This window comes from Durio zibethinus, chromosome 27, assembly GCF_047325235.1.
Source record: "Durio zibethinus cultivar Kanyao isolate XHJ-2024 chromosome 27, ASM4732523v1, whole genome shotgun sequence".
In the NCBI taxonomy this organism is placed as follows: Eukaryota; Viridiplantae; Streptophyta; class Magnoliopsida; order Malvales; family Malvaceae; genus Durio; species Durio zibethinus.
In genome coordinates this window covers 2846213-2867880 of record NC_143188.1, presented here as the reverse complement: position 1 = coordinate 2867880, position 21668 = coordinate 2846213, and the positions used below count along the sequence as shown (strand labels likewise).

At 31.3% G+C, this 21668-nt stretch overlaps 1 protein-coding gene across 1 annotated transcript; it reads left to right on the top strand.

Annotated features, from left to right (window-relative positions):
* The first annotated feature begins 4266 nt into the window (after nucleotides 1-4266).
* Nucleotides 4267-9946, top strand: LOC111279839 (serine/threonine-protein phosphatase PP1 isozyme 2-like). The gene is made up of 4 exons (XM_022866899.2): nucleotides 4267-5167; nucleotides 7652-8211; nucleotides 8297-8518; nucleotides 9390-9946. Exons 1-4 carry the CDS (start codon nucleotides 4993-4995, stop codon nucleotides 9429-9431), a joined length of 999 nt encoding a protein of 332 aa, XP_022722634.1. The 5' UTR covers nucleotides 4267-4992; the 3' UTR covers nucleotides 9432-9946.
* Nucleotides 9947-21668: the final 11722 nt, after the last annotated feature.

The following is a 21668-nucleotide window of genomic DNA, read 5'->3' as shown; positions in this document are numbered from 1 at the left end:
AGATTTTGATCAAGGAAAGATTCAAAAAAAGATTGATAGATCAAGAAATAGATCCAAGTCAAGAGATAGAGATTACAGTGACATATAATGTTATTATTGTAGCGAAAAGAGACCTATCCAAGTGCGTTGCAAGAAGTTTGAGAAGGGATATGACTACTTTCAAAAGAACAAATGATGATAAAAAATAAGATAAAAGAAAGAGTGATATTGTTACTAATGTGTCTGATGATGATGAGGTTGTTTTGACGACTTGTGTGGGTAAGACTCATACTTTGAAAGGTGATAAAGGTTGGGTTTTAGATTCAACTACTACAGTTCATGTCTATAATGATAAGAGTTTCTTTATAGAGTTGGATAAGAATGAGAAGTATGGGAGTATTATGGTTGCTAACAATGAAAAAGTGCAAATTCAAGGCATTATGATTGTTTGCCTTAGGTCTTACAGTGATGTTATTAGGAGTTTTTGTCAGGTAAGGTATGTGCCAAGTTGTAGCTACAATTTGATTACTTTGGTTGAGTTAGCTTCTTGAACATACACATATTATGGTAGTAATGATTTGTTGAAAGAGTACAAGAATGATAGTATGATTCTACAAGGGAATAAGGTCAAAAATCACTTGTACATGCTTAATGAAAGCTCAGTTACTGAGATTTTTGTGATGAAAGACAAGAAGAAAGGCAAGCATGTCAGCTTTGCAGATACTGTTGAAGTGTTTGGAGATTCAAGTCAATGAAAAATTTGTTAAGATTTGCCTTGAATCTCTTAATTTCACATCAAAAGTTAAGTAAAGTTATAAGAATTTGAGTTTGTTTTGTATCTTACATTGGGAGTTTAGTAAAGTTATAACAGGTTTCATCCTTATAAATAAGATACTTTGATTTTAGTTTGGCCATCATAGATAGTTAAACACCAAGAGAATAGTAAATGAGTAGGTTATTAAAATGGTGTAATTGGATTTTAGGTGTAATAGCTAAGTTTTGAGTAAGGAGTTTTTGGTGACTTTTCTCGTTTCAAAAGTCTCATAGTTATAAAGATTTATTTGTTGGTGGATTGGGTTTGGAGTAGACCATTTTAAGTTGGACTGAAACAAATGTACTCGTGTGTTTTTATTCTTAATTTGAACTTGCTATTTTGTGTGTGACTGTTGTGTGTGCGTGTAGATTTTTCAACAATGAAAGTGGTGGGAATAGTCATGAAAGGTCATCATCATCATCTTGGTGTGGGATATTATTTTTGCCAAATAAATTCGTTTGTATGCTATATATTCCATCTCATATAATTATTTTGATTTTTTCTTTGTTGATTATAATTATAATAATTTGTAACTAAAATATATTGATAAAAAAATGCAACCAGATAATGAGGCTTTTATGCAAACAGATCATATGTTTTTAGTTGAGACAAAAAATCTACATGTCATGCACTTGGCCAAAATTATGCCATGTTATCTAATTTAATGGTTGATAAATATTAATAGCGATTGCCTTCAATATGACCTTTGATAAAAGTATAAGGATTAAATTTAGAATTTGTATTTGATATATTGTGATTCTATTTATTGTCAATGAATTAGATGATGATAATTTATTAATAAGTAAATATTAATTTTTAAAATAACTGTACAAAAATTAAAATAATTTACTCATTAATGAGATATTATCATTTGATTTACCTCATTAATGAGTTTATATTATCTGATTCATGATAATATATAAAATTTATGTACTAATAGTATATCAAATATAAATTTTTAAATTTATTAAGATTATGATGGAAACTAAATTCTTTAGTCGATACGAAATTTCAACTTTGACCCTTTCTATGCTACTAATATAAATCCATATAAGATTTCTACTATTTATCTAAAAACAATTACTGTCATCAAAATCAACTTAAAATATTTTATATGGGAACAAAAATCAACTTAAAAAGATTTTATATGGAAATAATTAGAGTCAAGGTGGCATGACCAATTTCTGTAATAGTTGCAGGCTTTGGTAAGGTGGCATGCCTCCATCAAATCCCTATTAATTGTTGGAGCTAGTAATCGATGAAATTGACTTACCAAAGACAAAGCAAGCCCTCTCCACAAAATCAACTTTCATATTTGAAATGTTATGTTGTTGACTTTTTTGCCTAAAGCAATTCCAAATTTCATATCTTCCTTTTTTTGTTCTCCTTCAAGAATTTGACTCATGCATGTAACTCTGTTTTATTCATGATAATCCTTAAACATATAAATCTTCTCAAAACTGTTACCACAAATGAAGTTAATTATTTAACGATGGTAATTGGAATTTTATAAAAATATTCATTGTCAAATTGAGTTGAGTCAAGTTAAGTTCAATTGACATCTTCAAATGTAAAATCTAGACCGCCTCAAGGGGGTGTGTCTGGTGGGTTATTGATTTTACGCTAAATAATTGCAACAACTAATTGAATATGACATATAGATGTGATTTATTATAATGTGATTTAATTTTTTTCTTACTTCCCACTTCCCTTGATCAAGATGCGTTTGAAAAAAAATATATATATAAATGAAATATGACAGATGATCCAACCTTTCTTCGACTTGGTCGACTTAAACTTTTGTTTATGGAATTAAATATAACCTGAAATAAGCCCGATGATCCTAATTCAACCTTACAAATCTTATCCAGTCATAGTCCTAACTTATTAAATGATGTAACCTAGTATACATGCATAAGGGATAAAGTCAAATGAAAAAAAAAATGAAAATCAGATATATTATAATTAATTTAATCAAAATTTAGCCTTAAGAATACTGAATAAGAAGAAATCTGTCGGCATGGCTAACGAGATGAAATTGACTATTATTGCAATTTACCAGAGTTATTTGTATTAATTTAAATCTAAAGAAGGAATAAAAGACGTTACTTAGAAAAGAAATTGAAATAGAAAGACAAATCATAATTCATTTGCCCATTTAGCTTGTGAAAATTACAGGAAAGACAAGAGAGTAGGTTAGAATTTAGAGGTGATAATTGGGTAAGTGAAATTTTGGTCGGATTTAGCTATATATATTGAAGAAAAGAATTGTTTTAGGCTCGTATTATTATTTTGATTTTAAATCAATTAGACTTTACGCTTAGATTATTTAAATCGATTAATTTTGAATTCAAATTATTAAATTTTTAAACATTAAATTAATTTAAATTCAAGTGATTTTGAATTAATTTTTTGAGTTATTTTAATTTATTTAATTCAAGTTTATATCAATTCAAATTCGAATAAGATAAATTTAACTGTTGACTTTTTTTTAATCAATTTTAAATCAAGCTGAATTAGAATGAGATTTTCGAATTCTTAATTAGCTTTGGAAGCTCTTTGTTAGATCATTAAATACATACATATATATATATGTATTTGAATTTTGAATAGTTTAAAATATTTAGAAAATACATATTTTCAAAAATTTTAATAAAATTTAAAATAAGAAATACAAAATTATATTTTTAAAATATTTAGAAAATTTTTAAAAATTTAAAATCCTGAATTTTTTAAATTTAAAATCTGAAAATCTTTTCTATTAAAAATAAAATAAAAATTCACAAAAAGAAATAGAGAGGTGAGTCAGGGAGATAGATGGGGAAAGATGGAATGAGAAAGAAAGAGGAGGAGAAGAGAAGGAAGGGGTTAATTGATTGACTGTCGATCGTTCGGTATGAGACTGTGCAAAATCGATCTATCTCAAGTTAGGCAAATTATACTCGATTTGCTAGAGTTCAACCTGCCGCTCCGTCCCTTCTATATCTCTCTTTTCCTCCATCTCTTTTTTTATTTTATCTTTCCTCGATTTTATTTTATTTTATTTTTTATATTTTTAATTTCAAAAACAAAAAATGATATGACATTTTTATCTCATATCATGATTTTATTGAATATTTTTATCAATTCATTTTGAATTAACAATATTAATTAAATAGGACAAAAATATTAAATGCATAAATTCTTTCAAATTCATAATTTTCAAAAACTTAAATAACATACATAACATGAATTAATATTCAATTAGCATGAAATTATAAGAACGCAATTATAAATTTTTATTGTAAGTATCAATACAATATACTTAACAAAGCAAACGAGTATTTAATAAAAAAAGTAATTCACAATTCACATGTACTAACGTGTGGGCAGCTTCAATGCCGCACATGGAAGCAGATAAGTCAACAGTAAACAATGGAATCCTTCCTCAGCGTCAACTATCAAATTTTGGTGTGCTACTGTTACCAACCCGCTTTGCTAGTTACCAACGTTTACCTGTTGATTCTGCCGACAGCACCGTTTCAAAACAAAGCCTTCCTCCTACCCCTCTAATCTCAAATTCGTGGAAAAATCAAATCAAACACTGTACAAAAACATCAAGAATCCAAAGACCCTTATCAAATCTACATTTACCTTCTTTCATTTCATTTCCCATCGTCTCCTTTTCCCATGGTGCGTTGTGTTTCTTGGTGGTCCATTTTTACTTACTTCCACACTCTTTTGCTTTCCCATTTTTTTAATCTCTTTCTCTTCTCTATGCCCTTTCTTCTTATTTTTCTTTTCATTCTCTTCTATTATTTGTAAAAAGGAAAAGAAAAGAATAACTTGAAGAATATATTCCAGTGGCTGGTTTTTATTTCCAAAGGCCACCAACCAGCCATTCTTTTCAGCATCAATAACCAAAAGAACATAAATGAAATAGGCCCCCGAGCTCCAAGAACGACCATTCCATGCTTTTATGTTTTTTTTTGAAAATAAAACTTCCCAATTCTTTTTCTGGAAAAAATATTCTCTTACACTTTCACTAGAAGATCATAGCATGTAGTTGGTGGAAGACTTGTTTGTTTCTTTATTCTTTCTTTTTGCTTTTCTATCGTCTTGCCTTTCCGTTATTCTTCTTCTTGTTTTTCTTTTGCTTGTTTGGTCCGTGCAGTTGATCAGTTTTATTTTTGAAGGACAAGAGGAGGGGGTTTTTGGCTATGGAACCTCGAGTTCTTGATGATATAATCAATAGGTTGCTTGAAGTTAGAAGGAAACCAGGAAAGCAGGTCCAGCTTTCTGAGTCTGAAATAAGGCAGCTTTGTCTTGTTTCTAAAGATATCTTCTTGAAGCAACCCGTTCTTTTAGAGATTGAAGCACCTATTAAAATCTGTGGTATGTTCTTTTACCCTGCTTTCTTCAATTTAAGTTTGTCTCTCTTTTCAATAGTTATGGTTTAATTTGATTCCTTTCAAATTGGTTGCTGCCAGTTAATGAGTTTGAAATTGGAAAGTTCTTGTTTTTAGTGTGCCTTGTTGTGATTTATCCTGAAAAGTTGTAAATGTGACATCTTTACATGTTGAGGCTACTGATTGATGAACATGTTCATCAAATTCTTAATTTCTGTGATGGGTATGGATGAATTTAGAGTACTTAAAATTGGTTGTTATCCGTTTGTTTGGAGTTAGGCTTGAAGTTCTTTTGCTATATGAGCTTCCTTGTACGAGTTGTTTTCTGCCAGGTTTGGTGATTATTGCTGGGCGTTAGTTGCTACTTGTTGGGAATATTGACTCAAATTCCATAAGAGATTTGTTAGATATTGCTTGATGGATAAGAAGACTTGTAAAAGAAGAATTCTAAAAGGAAAAAAATTTCTTAATAGGTAAGTTTGACTTGTAAGAGAAAAATTTTAAGGGAAAATGGATTCTTAATAGGTAAGTTTGACTTACAGGAGAAGAATTCTAAAAGGAAAAAGATTTTTAATGGCCAAGTTTGTATGATTATAAATAGGTAAAGTCTCTACAGAGTTAGGTATAAGAAAAAGATGTAAGAGTTGTAGAGTTTTGTGGGATAGACACCCCATAGGAGTATTGGGACTCTACGTTTTATGGGTGTGTATATTTGTTTGTGAGTGGACTAGAGAAAAAATGATTCTTAATAGGTAAGTTTGACTTGTAAGAGAAGAATTTTAAGGGAAAATGGATTCTTAATAGGTAAGTTTGACTTACAGGAGAAGAATTCTAAAAGGAAAAAGATTTTTAATGGCCAAGTTTGTATAATTATAAATAGATAAAGTCTCTACAAGGTTAGGTATAAGAAAAAGATGTAAGAGTTGTAGAGTTTTGTGGGATAGACACCCCATAAGAGTATTGGGGCTCTACGTCTTATGGGTGTTTATATTTGTTTGTGAGTGGACTAAAGGAGACTGAGAGGGTCCACATGGTATGATGTATGGGAGCGTATGTTTGTTTGTGAGTGGACTAGAGGAGACTGAGAGAATCCACATGGTATGATGTATGTGAGCATATGGGTATGTGTTTGGTTATGTTGAAAGGGTGCACAAGGGTTTAGGTTTTGTGTTTGTTTGGGTTGAGAATACTTCATAGGACTAAAGGAGATTGAGAGTGTTTTATGAGTATTGATTGTTGAGTGAGGTTGATGATTTGATGTATGTTTGTAATTCTCTATAACTAGTGGATCTTGTTTCTCATCTGTGGACGTAGGTTGATTGAACCGAACCACGTTAAATTGTTGTCTCTTGTGTGTTTGAACACCTATATGAGTATTGGGGCTCTACGTCTTATGGGGGTGTATGTTTGTTTGTGAGTGGACTAGAGGAGATTGAGAGAATCCACATGGTATGATGTATGTGAGCATATAGGTATGTGTTTGGTTATGTTAAAAGGGTGCACAAGGGTTTAGGTTTGTGTTTGTTTGGGTTGAGAATACTTCAAAGGACTAAAGAAGATTGAGAGTGTCTTATGAGTATTGATTGTTGAGTGAGGTTGATGATTTGATGTATGTTTGTAATTCTCTATAACTAGTGGATCTTGTTTCTCATCCATGGACGTAGGTTGATTGAACCGAACCACGTTAAATTGTTGTCTCTTGTGTGTTTGATTTATTGTTTGATTTTGCTTTTGTTGGTGTGATTGGATTGGAGGCTTTTAGCCCAACACTACTGTCATCTGTTTTTGATTTTGTAGTCATAGCTTATTGTTATTCAATTGACATGTTGGTTTGTTAAATTCTGACTTAGGAGATTGTGCAATTTGAATGCAATTTGAATGCAATTTGTGATCTTTATACCTTAAATGAGAGACAGAGCTTTTCACTTATTCTCTGTTCACTATCTATGTGACTGTTATTGATTTTGGCTTGAGAGGTCATATTGTTTCTGCAAATAAAATGCATTTTTTGAAAGTTTTTGTTTAAAATTTTGGTCAATATATTGTGCTTGCTAGTTCTCAAGCTTATTAGTGGGGATTCTGTGGTTCAAATGCTGAAGAGGCACATTCCTCTGATATAAATCAGTTGTAATTCACATTCATTTGATTTCATTGCCTATGAGAATTTGATTAACGTTTTGGAAATTTCTTATTGTCATACTCATGGCATATAGATTTATTGTGTTTTTGAAAATTATAGTTCTTTTCCTTGGAAGACAAAGAGATTATAATTGCACAATGTGATGTTTTAAATCATATAAGTGAAGATCTTCTATGTATTTAGAAAGCAGCAATTAGCATGCAATGACTACTACTCACAAAGAATAGTTTCTTTTCTTCTGGAGTTCTCATGGGGCAATTTCTACTTATTTACTGTTTGTCATTCATTTCATACTGAATTACTTATTCGTCTCTTCTTTTCATGATCCAGGAGACATTCATGGTCAGTATTCTGATCTCCTGAGGCTTTTTGAGAATGGTGCTTTCCCTCCTCATGCCAATTACTTATTCTTGGGAGATTATGTAGATCGTGGAAAGCAAAGCCTAGAAACGATATGCCTTCTCCTTGCATACAAAATAAAATATCCTGAAAATTTTTTCCTTCTGAGGGGCAACCACGAATGTGCTTCTGTGAACCGTATCTACGGATTTTATGATGAGTGTAAACGAAGATTCAATGTCAAGCTCTGGAAAGTATTCACTGATTGTTTCAACTGCCTGCCGGTGGCAGCTCTCATTGAGGAAAAGATATTTTGCATGCATGGTGGACTTTCACCTGAGCTCTGCAATTTAGATCAGATTAGAAATTTAAAGAGGCCTACTGATGTTCCAGAATCTGGCTTGCTGTGTGATCTCCTATGGTCTGATCCTAGTAAAGACATTCAGGGCTGGGGGCCAAATGATAGGGGAGTTTCCTACATGTTCGGTTCTGATTGTGTCATAGATTGTCTCAAGAAGCTTGATCTTGATTTAATATGTCGCGCACACCAGGTTTAAATACGTTTTACATGAAGCATTTTCTAAATTCTTATGGCTCTGAATCCTTTGTTTCATTAAATGGTATCTATCCTTGCAGGTTGTTGAAGATGGATATGAATTCTTTGCTAATAGACAACTTGTAACCATATTTTCAGCACCTAATTACTGTGGAGAGTTTGACAATGCTGCTGCCATGATGAGCGTGGATGAGACATTAATGTGTTCTTTTCAAATATTAAAGTCTGCAGATAAGAAACCAAAGTTTGGCTTTGGAACCTTAACTTCATCTAAGTCTTCTAATCCTCCCACTAAAATCAAGGTATATTCAAATCCTTTCCCATATTGCTTCATACACATGAATTTAATCTTCATGCCCATGTTCCTTTTTCTCTACTCATGTCTGGTTATCCTGGACACTGACAGTAACTAATTAAAGCATGTTGTCTAAGTCTAGGCATCCGGGACAGATTCCGTGTTAGATCTAACCCCAAAACAATTGAGTAACAGGGAATCTAATATTTTGTTCTACATGACCATGAATTGTTCTGCCAGCGTTTTAAAACATCACTAATTTAAACCTTGGACTCAACTCAACTATAGGGTATCTCATTTCCACAAAATGTCTTATTTACCTATTCCTCTATATATAATGTAGCTGTAACTTTCCCTGGGTATCAATAGTTTACACTGTGGTCTTGTGGACACTTGCAGCAATTTCTTTAAACGTCTTAAAAATTTTTTTTTCTAGTCATTTGTTGGAGAAAAGTTATAAGATGTTTGAACTGCTGGAGTTATCAGGAGGAGGTTGCTACCTATGATCAAGTATATATGGTGAAGATTTCCAAAATAGCACTCTTAAGATATCTGGTGATTCTAGGAGTTTTATTTTGACAAATGAAAAATATACGGGATTGTTGGGGATGCAAACATGTTTCATCCACCCGCAAAAGTTTTTGGAGGCTGTATTTTTTTTTATTTTTTTAATTCAGCATGGTCTAACTGAGTTCACTCTTTCCCTCTTCTTTTATCTTTGCATTTGCTCAGCCTCATCTCTTGGGATGCTCTAGTTTGATCTTGAGATTTGATGATTTTGTTATAATCAAAGATTCAAAAGCACATATTCATATTCTTCAACTCTTTTTGAAGATGAAATTATGATCGGGAGTACTTCTCTTATGTTATGTTTGCAGGAGCAAGAGCAAGAGCAAGAGGAGGGGTGCCACGTGATGTAAGATTTAACACTTTGGAATTGGAATTGTTGCTCTTTTTGATTGCCGTGGCTGGAAAACAATACCATCCGAGGGTAAAGCAAAGCAACCAGGAAAACAAGTAATGAGAGAAACTAGGAACACAGCAAGGAAGAAATTAAAACGAAGAGAAGGTAATATCAGAAACATGGTAATTCTTTCTGACATGAGGCAAAGAGAATAATAATTGCAACAATCCGGCTTACGAGGCAATGCCATTTTTAATCCGCTCCCTCAACGCACATTCCTGGATTTTCTATGATGTTGTCATGGATCTTTGGAGCTGTTATATTGAAACCTGAAAGGGTTTGGAGTGTGATCCAGTTTTGGCTCAAGGTTAGGGCCTAACTGCAGTAGAGCCATGGTTTCTGAACGCTGCAAAATTTGAGTAAATTAAGTTTTTACCAAAATAATTCATATGCAACTATGTGTAATATAAAAGTTTTCTACTGTATCATTTGGGGGTTTTTTAGCAAAGGGTTTTTGGGTTTTACCTAAAATATTTTTTTGTATCAGTCCAAGTAGATTTATATATATAAATTTAGCGAATTTATGAGAAATCATCTTATTACGTAAGGGTGATAACGGTTGGATCAGATCGAATTTAATTTAATTTTCAAATAATGCATAATATTATAAATTTTTAAAATTTAATCAGATCGAATTTAATTTAATTTTCAAATAATACGTAATATTGTAAATTTTTAAAATTTAATTTGATTCGAATCTAATCGATTTTTCTTTTAAAATTAATCTGAATCAAATTTGATTGGTTTGGTTTATTAGTTTTTGAAAATTTTTTTGTTTTTTATATATTATTTTAATATGATTATTAACATATTTAAATATAAAATAATTATTTATATTTCATAAAAATTTAAAATATAGATAAAAATTAATAAAAATATATAATTTGATTTAATTTGATTTTTAATTTTTTAATTTAAAATTTGATCATCATTTAAAATATACATATAATATTTAAATTTAATCTAAAACAAATAAAAAAAATCATCTTAACTTAATCAAACATTATGATTTTGAATCATATTTTGATTTCTTGATTTCTTTTTTCACTCCTATTCCCACACCTCAAAGCAAATTTGAACCCAAAAACAAGAAATCTTTGGCTTTCGAGTACTTCCAGAGCAAATGTGAACACGGTAGATACCCAATATCAAATCAAAGAAATTCGGCTTCCAAGTTTTGCGCTATTCTTCCCTACTCGATCAATGTCTTGCAGCTGAATTAACACTATTAAGAGGTCTCAAGGTTCTACAATGGACCATTTTAGAGTTTATGTTTATCCTGAAACTCCATACATGATATAACTGAATGAAGGCACTATCCATGGTGTATCTCTAGTTCTTGACTTGATGTGAATATGTTTTTTTTTTCTTTATTTGATTGACCTGTGAACATTACTGAAATTCGATTGTCTTTGTCCTTCCATATCATTTCCTATTAGTGGCTAACCACAGCAATCCAACATCAAAGCAAGGTCTTACAGCATGAATGAAAATTTTTCGAAGTGGTTCATTGGATAAAATAAGAGGGATCTCATATTTGGACTTTTAGCATGGAATCATCAGCTTTTCTGGCGCGCAAAAAAGTGCAGGAATTCTCTCATGTGAATTCTTTCCTTTTAAGACAGGCAGTTCTCCAATATTTCCTCAGATTGGGACTCCTCTGGCTGAGAATAATATAATAGTCAGGGTAATCTTAAATGACAGGCAAGATCAAAAATTACAATTTTTTTTTTAAATTTTGGGATGGACCACGAAATTATAAGAAATTTGTTCCTACTTAGAAAAAAAATTCCATATTTTTTTATAGTACTTAGGGTTGGCATCGGATCGGGTTCGGAGCGGGGTTTTGCTTGCTCCGAACCCGATCTGACTTTATGTTTTATTAAACCCGAACTCGATCCTACCTGAAAATTTTTTTTTTAATTTTTTCATATCCGAATCCGACCCGATTCTGATAATATGTAAATCGTATCCGTCTCGAAATTAATAAAATATTATTTTTTAAATATAAAATATTATTTTTTAAATATAAATATTTAAAAATATTATTATATAAATATATATAAATAAAAAATTAAAATATAATTTTTTGTATAATATCAGATTGGATCGGATCAAATTTTAGACAAACTCGAATCTGACCCCGATTATTTCTTAATTTTACTCGATATGATCCGACCCGAAATTCGAATTTCAAAAAAAAAATTAACCTCATAAAATTTGATCAGATGAAAATCCATCGGACACGGGTTAGATCGCCCTCCTTAATAGTACTTCTCACAAGGAATTGAAAAAGCATAAAGGAATGTTTCATGTAATTTCCTACCTTGACTCCATGAAGTTAGCGCACTCCATCCCATCAAGTTCCCCTGTTTGTGGCTAAAGCTAGAGTACGAGTGAAAAATTTTCAAAGTGTGGTCCATTGCAGAAAACAATAAAGATTAAAGGAATGTCATCTTTTAGACTTCGGCATGGAATCCCATTACTTTTTCTAACATGACGAAAAACTGCGGGAAAATCTGAGGTTACGTTTCCCCTTTAAGACAGGCGATTCTCCAATATTGCTTCAGATTGGGACTGCTCCTTTGGGAGTAGAAATTAATTTTGAATCACATCAGTTGATTATATAGTTAGTAAAGCGTGTTGAAATTTCCAACTCCTGGAGAGTCAGGTTGGTCTGAGAAAATTAAAAGGTAGCAATCTAATGGACAACGTGAGAAATTAGACAATTACGTTTGTCTTATTAATGTACGATGAAATCCTAAGAAAGATTTGTTCCTATTTAAAATAAATAAAAAACAGAAAAGAAAAACCTCTTCCACATTTCTTTAATAAAATATTTTTCGTAAAGAATTGAAAAGCATCAAGCGAAATTTCCATGTCGGTGCTATGTTAAATCCATGAGCTTTTCCTATCTTTAATTCGGTTTTATGTCTTCTTTTTTTTTTCTTTTTCTTTTGAATGAGAGGACAAACGGAATATGACATTTTATGTTTATATTTAATACTTTGTTAGTAAATAAAAAAATATTACTTCATTATGATTAATTTTTTAAAAATAGTATTTTTATATATTTATTTAAAAAGTTTATATTTATTCATTAATAAAATATCATTATTTAATTCATTAATAATATATAAATTCTATATATTAACAATAGTTTAAATATAAATTCTTATTTATTTATTTAATTATTTTTTATAAACGGTTAGTATGAGGTTTTGTATAAACTTAATTTTTATAGAATAATATTAAAAACGCATCTTTCAAACACATTTTGAATTTTACTTTCAAAGTAAATTATATATTAAACGAGGTGCAAATTATCTATTAAAAGCGTGAAGGTTATTGACTGATCATTAGCTTTAACATTAGTTTCCAATTTGACTAATCCTAGTAGAATAGCTACATGTTGATTTTTCTTTTCCTTGAAATATGAAAAATAATAGTTTTCACATAGGCATATCTAAATTCAATAATTTTTTCATTTATGGTATACAACATAAACTGTTTGTCAATTTTCATGATGTGTTACTGCTGGTGTTATTTTTTTAATATGTAAGTTTGATTCATGAATATTTATATTATTTAATAAATATGTTAAATTTAAATTATATTAAATATTTAGTACATTTATTTAATTAATTCATGAATAACATAAATTCATGAATGATTAAATTCATATACAATTAGAATATTGTAAATTTTAATTCATAATTATTTATACTACTTAATAGTAAATGTAGATACTTTATTTTGTTCGAGATTCTTTGTCAATCGAGACTAATCTAAGCTCGGGTGTAAGGATTTTTATTCATTTTTATTTTAGATTTTTTTATTTTTGTATTTATCATTTTTATTTTTTTTATGGTCTATCTATTGTTTAATTTCTTTTTCTTTCTCCATTATCTGATTAATTTTTTTTTAAAAGAAAAGTTGAAAAAATGAGATTAGGATTGGTGTTAATATTTTCATTTGGATGCTAATTAGAATTGAATTGAAACTCTATCAGCATGAATCTATAAATCAATAATGAACACACAGAAAAAAAAGGTAGACATTGGCTGAGAGAGAATACACAGAGGAGAAACAGAACCTAAAAAGGGTTTTAGTGCGTTAGAACAGCTATAGGAATCGGTGGGAATATTTAGAGAATTTTTTTGTGAATTTTTTTTGGAAATTTCTGAAAAATTTTTAGATTTCGGTTGAATTTTTCAGCGAAGTTTGAATTTTTCGAGGACTTTTCTGGTCAAGTTTGAATTTTTTGGCCAACTTCCCAATTTTCGGCGACTATTTCCAGAAATTGATCAGTGTTTTGACAAACTTCTGACGAAAAACTCAAATTTCGACGAAAATTTTCAGAATCCGACGAGAATTCAACCGAAGTTCTTCGTGGTTTAGAGAGAAGGGATAGGAAAGGAAGAGAAGAGAGAAGGAGGGAAGGATCAGTCTGCTGAAAAAGCAGAAGGGGTAGCCTTTTATACCCGCTGAAAACGACGTCGTTTTGGCGTTACTGTGCCTAGAAGATCCGCACGTTTTGCCAAGATCTGACCTGACCCGAGCGCCAACCCGCTTTTAACCCGCGTCTCCGAGGCGTTTCCTGAGCCGAGCCGACGCCCCAAGTCACGTCCCCGAGCCGTTTTTCTTCCTCAAGCCGAGCCGAGCCAAGCTGCTAAGCCAAGCCGTTCCTAGGTTTTTTTTTAATTTTTTTATTATTATTATTTATTATTATTATTATTATTATTACTATTATTATTATTATTAATTAGATTAGGATTGTTTAATATTTTTTATTTTTATTTTTAAGTTATTTTTAATTTATTTTATTTATTTTTATTTTTATTTTCATTTTAATTTAATTTAATTTAATTATTTTATTTTCTTTAAATAAAATTCAAAAAAAATATTTTTGAGGAAAAGTTAAAGTATCAATTTTTCTTGAAAATAAGCTTTCTAAAAAAAATATTTTTGAGAAAAAGTTGAAAGTATCAATTTTCCTTGGAAATAAGCTTTCTAAAAAAAAAATATTTTTGGGGAAAAGTTGAAAGTATCAATTTTCTTTAAAAATAAGTTTTCAAAAAAAATGGATTTTTGAGGAAAAGTTGAAAGTATCAATTTTCCTCAAAATTAAAGTTTCTAAAAGATATTTTGAGAAAAAGTTGAAAGTATCAATTTTTCTTATACAAAAGCAATCATGTTTTTTCTTTTTTTATTTTCTTGAATTTTTTTAATGTTAAATAATCCGATGATGAAGCCTTTGCAAGTGAAAGAATAGTTTTCTTGCATACTCTTGAGGTGAGGGAATTTTTTTTAATTTTTTGCTAAAAGTATTAAAGTCAATTGAGAATAATTTTCAATAATTAATTACTTGATAAATTTTTAAGGCTTATTGGATAATTCAAAATTAAGCTGGTACCATTTTTTGATGGACGTTGTGAGGATGCTATAACTTTCCTCATATGTAACCAAACTTTCGAACCCTATTCTAGTTAGTAGACCCGAACCTATTCTTTTAGGGACCCTTAAACTTAGGTGTTCCCTGAAAGGATAGATTCTTTAGGTGGCCAATCGCACTTAGATAAAAAAGATTGGTGGCGACTCCTTAAGGCAATGTCTAGCGATGGATCCCCGGATCTAGACGTTATGACAGCTTGGCGACTCCGCTAGGGACGTCCGAGAGTCAGGCCAGCAAATAAATTTACATTATCCAAAAGCCTAATAAAATTGAACCTTTTGTATAGATTTTTTATTTATTCATGTTTATTTACTTTATTAATTATGTCATTCATATGCATATGCATAACATGAGCTCTATACCCGAGCTCCGTCCCTCAAGAAGGGAGTAAAGTACCTATTGCTTTCATGAGGTTTAATGCCTCCGCAATGACTAGCGAAATACTCCCATTCAAATTGAACCTTTTTCGCTTGTAGCCTGTAATGGGTGAGGATTAGGGTACCTTACTAGTCTGTGATGGACAATGATGTAAGGAGTAATTTGAAAACCTTTAGACTTTAACCTTGAACTACATATAGTGAACCTTAGAAGTGCTTAAACTAAGATAGAGCCCTTTCTACCTAATTATAGGTATACCCTGAAACTAGGATACAAGAATAATGTTTATCTAATCATTTTGATTGTCTAGCTTTGTGTATCATTTTCATTATCATATGTAACATTATGCATCGGCATCACTTTCATTTCATCTATGAAACTAACTATGTTGTTTGTCTGATTTTATGCATCTGCATTATTTTTATGATCATGTTTTAACACAATCATTTGCATCCATTTCATATTAAATTTCATCCATGAAAATGTACATTTCATTCATGCATCAACGTACCATACATGAAGCATAGCATAACATTTCTAATCATAATTATGGTGCTAAAAGTTCAAGGATAACTCCATCTAGCGAGAACCCTGTCCATCGATACAACACAAGATCTAGAGTCAGACAAATGGAGCAGAAAAACTCTCACAGATTTGAAAAGCTAGAAAAAACACAGGAAAAGATTGAGAATGAGTTAAGTAAAATTTTGGATGCTCTCAACAAATTAAATAAGGGAAAAGGAGTAGAAGAGAACACAAGCCAACAAGGCCCTGCATCGTAATAAGTGACTGACCCCCTATATCCACCTGGTTTTGGTCCACCTTAAGCCCAGTCTACACAAGAAGTTCCACCACAACACTTCACATATCCTACATATCCTGGAATACCATCAGCCTCTAATCCAAGGCATTACCATAGCTATGTGAATCCTATCTTTATTGAAAAGGTAGTTGAACCAATTCAAATCCCTGATCTGGATGAACTAAAAGGAAAAGACAAGGAAAAAATAAAAGTGAAAACTCAGGAAAACTCCAAAATTAGTATGCTAGAACAAAGGCTATGGGCTGTTGAAGGAATTGGTTTATATGGTTCAGTTGATGCTGCTGGGCTTTGCTTAGTCCTTGATGTGGTCATTCCTCCTAAGTTCAAAGTATCAGAATTTGAAAAATATGATGGCACAAAGTGCCCAAAAACTCATATTACCATGTATTGTTGAAAGATGATAGCCCATGCTCATGATGAAAAGCTACTAATGCATGTTTTCTAAGATAATCTTACTGGTTCTGCTACTAGGTGGTATATCCAGTTAGATAGAACTCACATCCGTTCTTGGAGTGACATGGCCCATGATTTTATCAATCAATATCGACATATTATGGATTTGGCCCCTGATCGTTTGTCTTTACAAAACCTGGAGAAAAAGGCCAATGAGACTTTTAAAGAGTATGCCCAGAGGTGGAGGGATATTACTTCTCAAGTACAACCTCCTCTAACTGAAAAAAAAACTTCAGTGTTGTTTGTCAGCACTTTGAAATCTCCCTATTATGAAAAGATGATAAGGATTGCAACAAAGAATTTTGTCGACATGGTGATCTCTGGAGAAATTATTGAAAGTGCCATAAAAAATGACAAGTTGAAAGAAAGAGAAACCAATAAGGCATCGAAAAAGAAAGAAACTGATGCTCAAGCTGTGAGCTTTGATAGACAACAATTCAGGGGTTATCAACCCTATCCACCCCAAGGTTACTCTCCATACTATCCTACTGTGAATAATACCTCATCTTACCCATACCAGCTAGCTCCATAACCACCTTATTCATCTACATACCGATCAATTTTTAGCCCTCAAGATCTTACATATAGCCTTAACATTCAAACTCCTGCAAGAGCCCAAATTCGCCCTACTAACCCAACAAGTGGTTCACAAGAGCAACGGATTACTCGAAAAAAACTTGTATTTGATCTAATTCCCATGACTTATACGAAGTTATATCAAGAACTCTATAATAGCTATTTGATTGCCCCCAGCCATATGGAGCCACTTAAGCCACCCTATCCTAAGTGGTATGATCTTACAGCCCGCTGTGACTACCACTATGGAATTGCTGGCCATTCTACTAAAAATTGCACTGCTTTAAAGCATAAGGTGCAACAATTAATCAAAGATGGAATGGTAAGTTTTGATCAAGGAAAAGCAACAACACCTAATGTTAGTGGCGATCCACTACCAAATCACAATGTTAATGTTCTGAGTGAAAATCAAGAACACATTGGTCAGAAAAGGTCCGAAGAGTCACAATGAATTGATGGGCAAGATGTCAATAAAGATTCTTCACCTGATCGCATAAGGGGACAATTTTGGAGAATGGAGATAAGGCTGGTTGAAAAGTTTTTTTTGTCATTTTAGGATTTCTTTTAGAGTAATGTTAGGTTTCTTTTAGGCAGTAGGATTTCGTTTGTTATCATTTCAATAAAAGGTAATTTAATGCATTTCATTACATTTTTTTTTTCATTCAACCATTGTTCCATGCTTTGTCACATTTCATAACTTTTCATTCTCGTTCTCAAATTTTAGATGATGAATATTTAGACAATGATAACAATAATTTTGGGATTTAATTTTGAGAACTCATTCACACTAATATGAAGAGATGGTTTGAATAAGAAAAAAAAGTAAGATGTTGCTAAAGGTGAAATAGATATGTCTTGAAGATGTGCAATCTTTTATACATATCCATGAGCTTATTTTTTCAATAGATGATGTTCAAGAAAAATATTTACAATTGAGATGAAAAATGGCCATCTTTCTTTTACCATTTAAAAAACCATTCATTGCTACCCCTTGAAACTATTATTTTTTTTTTAAAAGAATCCTGACCAAAGATCATCCTCCAGATTTGAGGCATTTTTGAAAAAAGAAAAAAAGAAAAAAGATCGTAAAAGGTCTCAAAGAGAGAAAGTAGAGCAAAATGAAAGAAATAGAGAAAAGAAAAATACCACAAGCAAATTGGGACAAAGCAATAAGAATATTTTGTGTAGAGAATGAGATAGAAAAGAAAAGTAGTAAAATGATGTAGAGTTGGGCAAAATGCTAAGTTGCATCAAATGATGATCCTTTGGTTTTAAACCCTTTAAACATATATATTGAGCTTATTTTATCCATTTCTTTCATGATCCCACACCATGGCCTACATTACAACCTTGAAAAGTCTATTTGGATCAAGTGTGAATGCTCGAATTGAATAATCATATGTTGGGCAAAAGCATGCTAATTATGAAATCATATTATTGCCTTAAAGATTAATGTGTGAGAGATATTAACAATGGATGAAAGATGAGAAAAAAAAAAGAAAAAAAAATGATGAAAGAAAAAAAAAAGAGAAAATAAAAAATACATGAAAGAAGAAAAAAGGAATACTCAAATTGAAAACCTGAAAGGACAATTTGGGTAGACCAAATCTCTGAGTTGAAAGTTGGATGAATAGTTCAAATATATAGAAGATCAAGGCATCTAAAGATCCTCCAAAGCTTGGGTAAAGTTTGATGAACTCAAAATGATTTTGACAATCAATGGAATGAGTTTTTGAAAAAAAATCTTGAATTAATGTTCAAAATTGTCTGAATATTCATTTGTCATAATGACATACAACCAACTTATTTCTTTCCCCATTTTCTTTTGCACTAAGACTCACTTCTCATTGATTGTTTTTCTCTCAATGCACTATTTGCTCTTTTGTTCTCACACCCCTAAAGTGAATCAAGGAAATGTTTGATTGCATTGTGTTTGTCAAGAATTGAAATGATAATGAATGAATGAATATGTGTTTAAAGGAGTCTTGCATTCATTTGAAAAAAAAATCCAAGATGATAAAGAAAAATGAAGAGATCATAAAAACTTGAGAATGATGATTTAAGATAACACGAAGTGTGATCAAATGATGAAAATGGTGTTGGGTTGATCAACAAATGAAGAGAATGCAAAAACTTAAAAAGATGCTATGACTAAGTGATGAATACAAGGATAAATTGGTCGACATGACTTGCGAGTTATGATTGAATGATGAAAATAATCAGTGGATAAAATTTGATTTGGAATGGTTAATGCTGAGACACCTATGTGTAATGACTCAGTGATGGTGGATGAGACTTGTTCTGAAATTTGTTAGTGCTGAGAAGTTCATGAATGGTGGTCAAATGATGATCAATTGATGAAACTTGTATCATAATATTGAGAAATTGAACAAGGAAAAAATGCGAAATAGTAGAGTTTTGAGAGTCATATTACCACAATTATTTAGAATTTTGTTACATAGACGTCTGCATTACATGCATATGGTGGCATCGTCAGTTGAATAGTACATGCACATAATTTGATGAATTAAACTTTGTTTGGACATGCATGGCACTATGATAATATAGGTTGCCACATTTGCATCATTACGAAGGCATTTGCATCTTTGGTCATAACATTCATTCATGCAAATTTTTGAGTCACTTGAAAAACAAAATTGTGAATATTTTGATGAGAATTTTTGAGAACTTAAATGAGAATCTTTGAGTTTCAAAATGAGAATCTTTGAGGAGTGAAACCTTAAAGTTCGTCGAATGTTAATCTTCAAACAAATTAAAAGTTTTGAACTTTTGGATATGAATCTCCAAAATACAAAGCTTCAACTTTTTGGATATGAATTTCTAATGTTTTAAATGAGAACCTTTGAACTTAGATGCGAAACTCTAAGTTTTATTGCATGTGAGCCTTTGAACTCAAATGAGAAGCTTTAAAATTTTGGATGTGAATCTCCAAAATTCAAATGAAAAGCTTTAGATTTTTGGATATGAATTCCAAGTTTGCCAAATGAGAACCTTTGAAAAGCCTTGAACTTTTAGATGTGAATCTCCAAAATTCAAATAAGGATCTTTAAATGTTGGATGCAAGTCTTGCAAGTTGCAAATGCAAATCTCGAGATATTACAAATTTGAATGAAACTGAAATTTTGAGAATCAAATTTCAGTAAATTCTTATGAAGTTGAAAGATTCTTGCGAATCTGAACCTCTAAATATTGAACTCAAATTGTGAATCCTTGAGTTCCCATTATAAAATTCCTTCAGTCACGATCTATAACTCCTTTGGACATGATGGTTAAGGAGTAATTTATTTTTTTTCAAAGTTTTGTTGCCTCTGTTTAGATGAATGATTTACTTTTCAAAGTCGTGGTGCCTCTGTTTAGAGGAGCAATTTATTTTTCCAAAGTCGTGGTTGCCTCTATTTAGAAAAGCAATTTACTTTTCAAAGTTGCGGTGCCTCTGTTTAGAAGAGCATTTATTTTTGAAGTCATGGTGCTTCTGCTTAGAGAATTTATTTATTTTTCCAAAGTCGTGAGCCTCTGCTTAGAGGAGCCTTTATTTATTTTTTTAAAGTTGTTGAGCCTCTGCTTAGAGGAGCCTTTATTTATTTTTTTCAAAGTCATTGAGCCTCTGTTTCGAGGAGCCTTTGTTTATTTTTTCAAAGTTGTTGAGTCTCTGTCGTTGAGCCTTTACTTAGAAGAGCTTTGATCAAAATTCTAACAAAAAAAAATGCAAAAGCAAAAAAAAAAAAATGTCAAGTTGAGTTTTAAATGGGTGTTTACGTCTTTGCACAATTCATATTTCATAGAAAATGTGTAAAGAGGGGTAGCTGTAGACACTCTATTTTATCCGGGATTCTTTGTCAATCGAGACTAATCTAAGCTCGGGTGTAGGGACTTTTATTCATTTTTATTTTAGATTTTTTTTATTTTTGTATTTATCATTTTTATTTTTTTATGGTCTATCTATTGTTTAATTTCTTTTTCTTTTTCCATTATCTGATTAATTTTTTTTTAAAAAAAGAAAAGCTGAAAAAATGAGATTAGGATTGGTGTTAATCTTTTGATTTGGATGCTAATTAGAATTGAATTGAAACTCTATCAGCATGGATCTATATATCAACAATGAACATACAAAAAAAAAAAGGTAGACACTGGCTAAGAGAGAATACACAGAGGAGAAACAGAAGCTAAAAAGGGTTTTAGTGCATTAGAACAGCTCTAGGAATCAGTGAGAATTTTTGAAGAATTTTTTTACAAATTTTTTCTGGAAATTTCTGGAAAATTTTTATATTTTGATTAAATATTTCGGTGAAGTTTGAATTTTTTGGTGACTTTTTCGGCCAAGTTTAAAATTTTCGGCCAACTTCTCAGTTTTCGATGACTATTTCCAGAAATCGATCAATTTTTCGATGAACTTCTGATGAAAAACCCAGATTCCGATGAAAATTTTCAGAATCCGATGAGAATTCAATCGGAGTTCTTCATGGTTTAGAGAGAAGGGAGGGGAAAGG

What these genes read in the sequence shown, in the direction of transcription:
- LOC111279839 (XM_022866899.2), top strand. Translation starts at nt 4,993, where the DNA reads ATGGAACCTCGAGTTCTTGATGATATAATCAATAGGTTGCTTGAAGTT. An exon ending in AGCACCTATTAAAATCTGTG is followed by an intron (nt 5,168 to 7,651) that starts GTATGTTCTTTT and finishes TTCATGATCCAG; the next exon opens with GAGACATTCATGGTCAGTAT. An exon ending in ATCCTCCCACTAAAATCAAG is followed by an intron (nt 8,519 to 9,389) that starts GTATATTCAAAT and finishes TTATGTTTGCAG; the next exon opens with GAGCAAGAGCAAGAGCAAGA.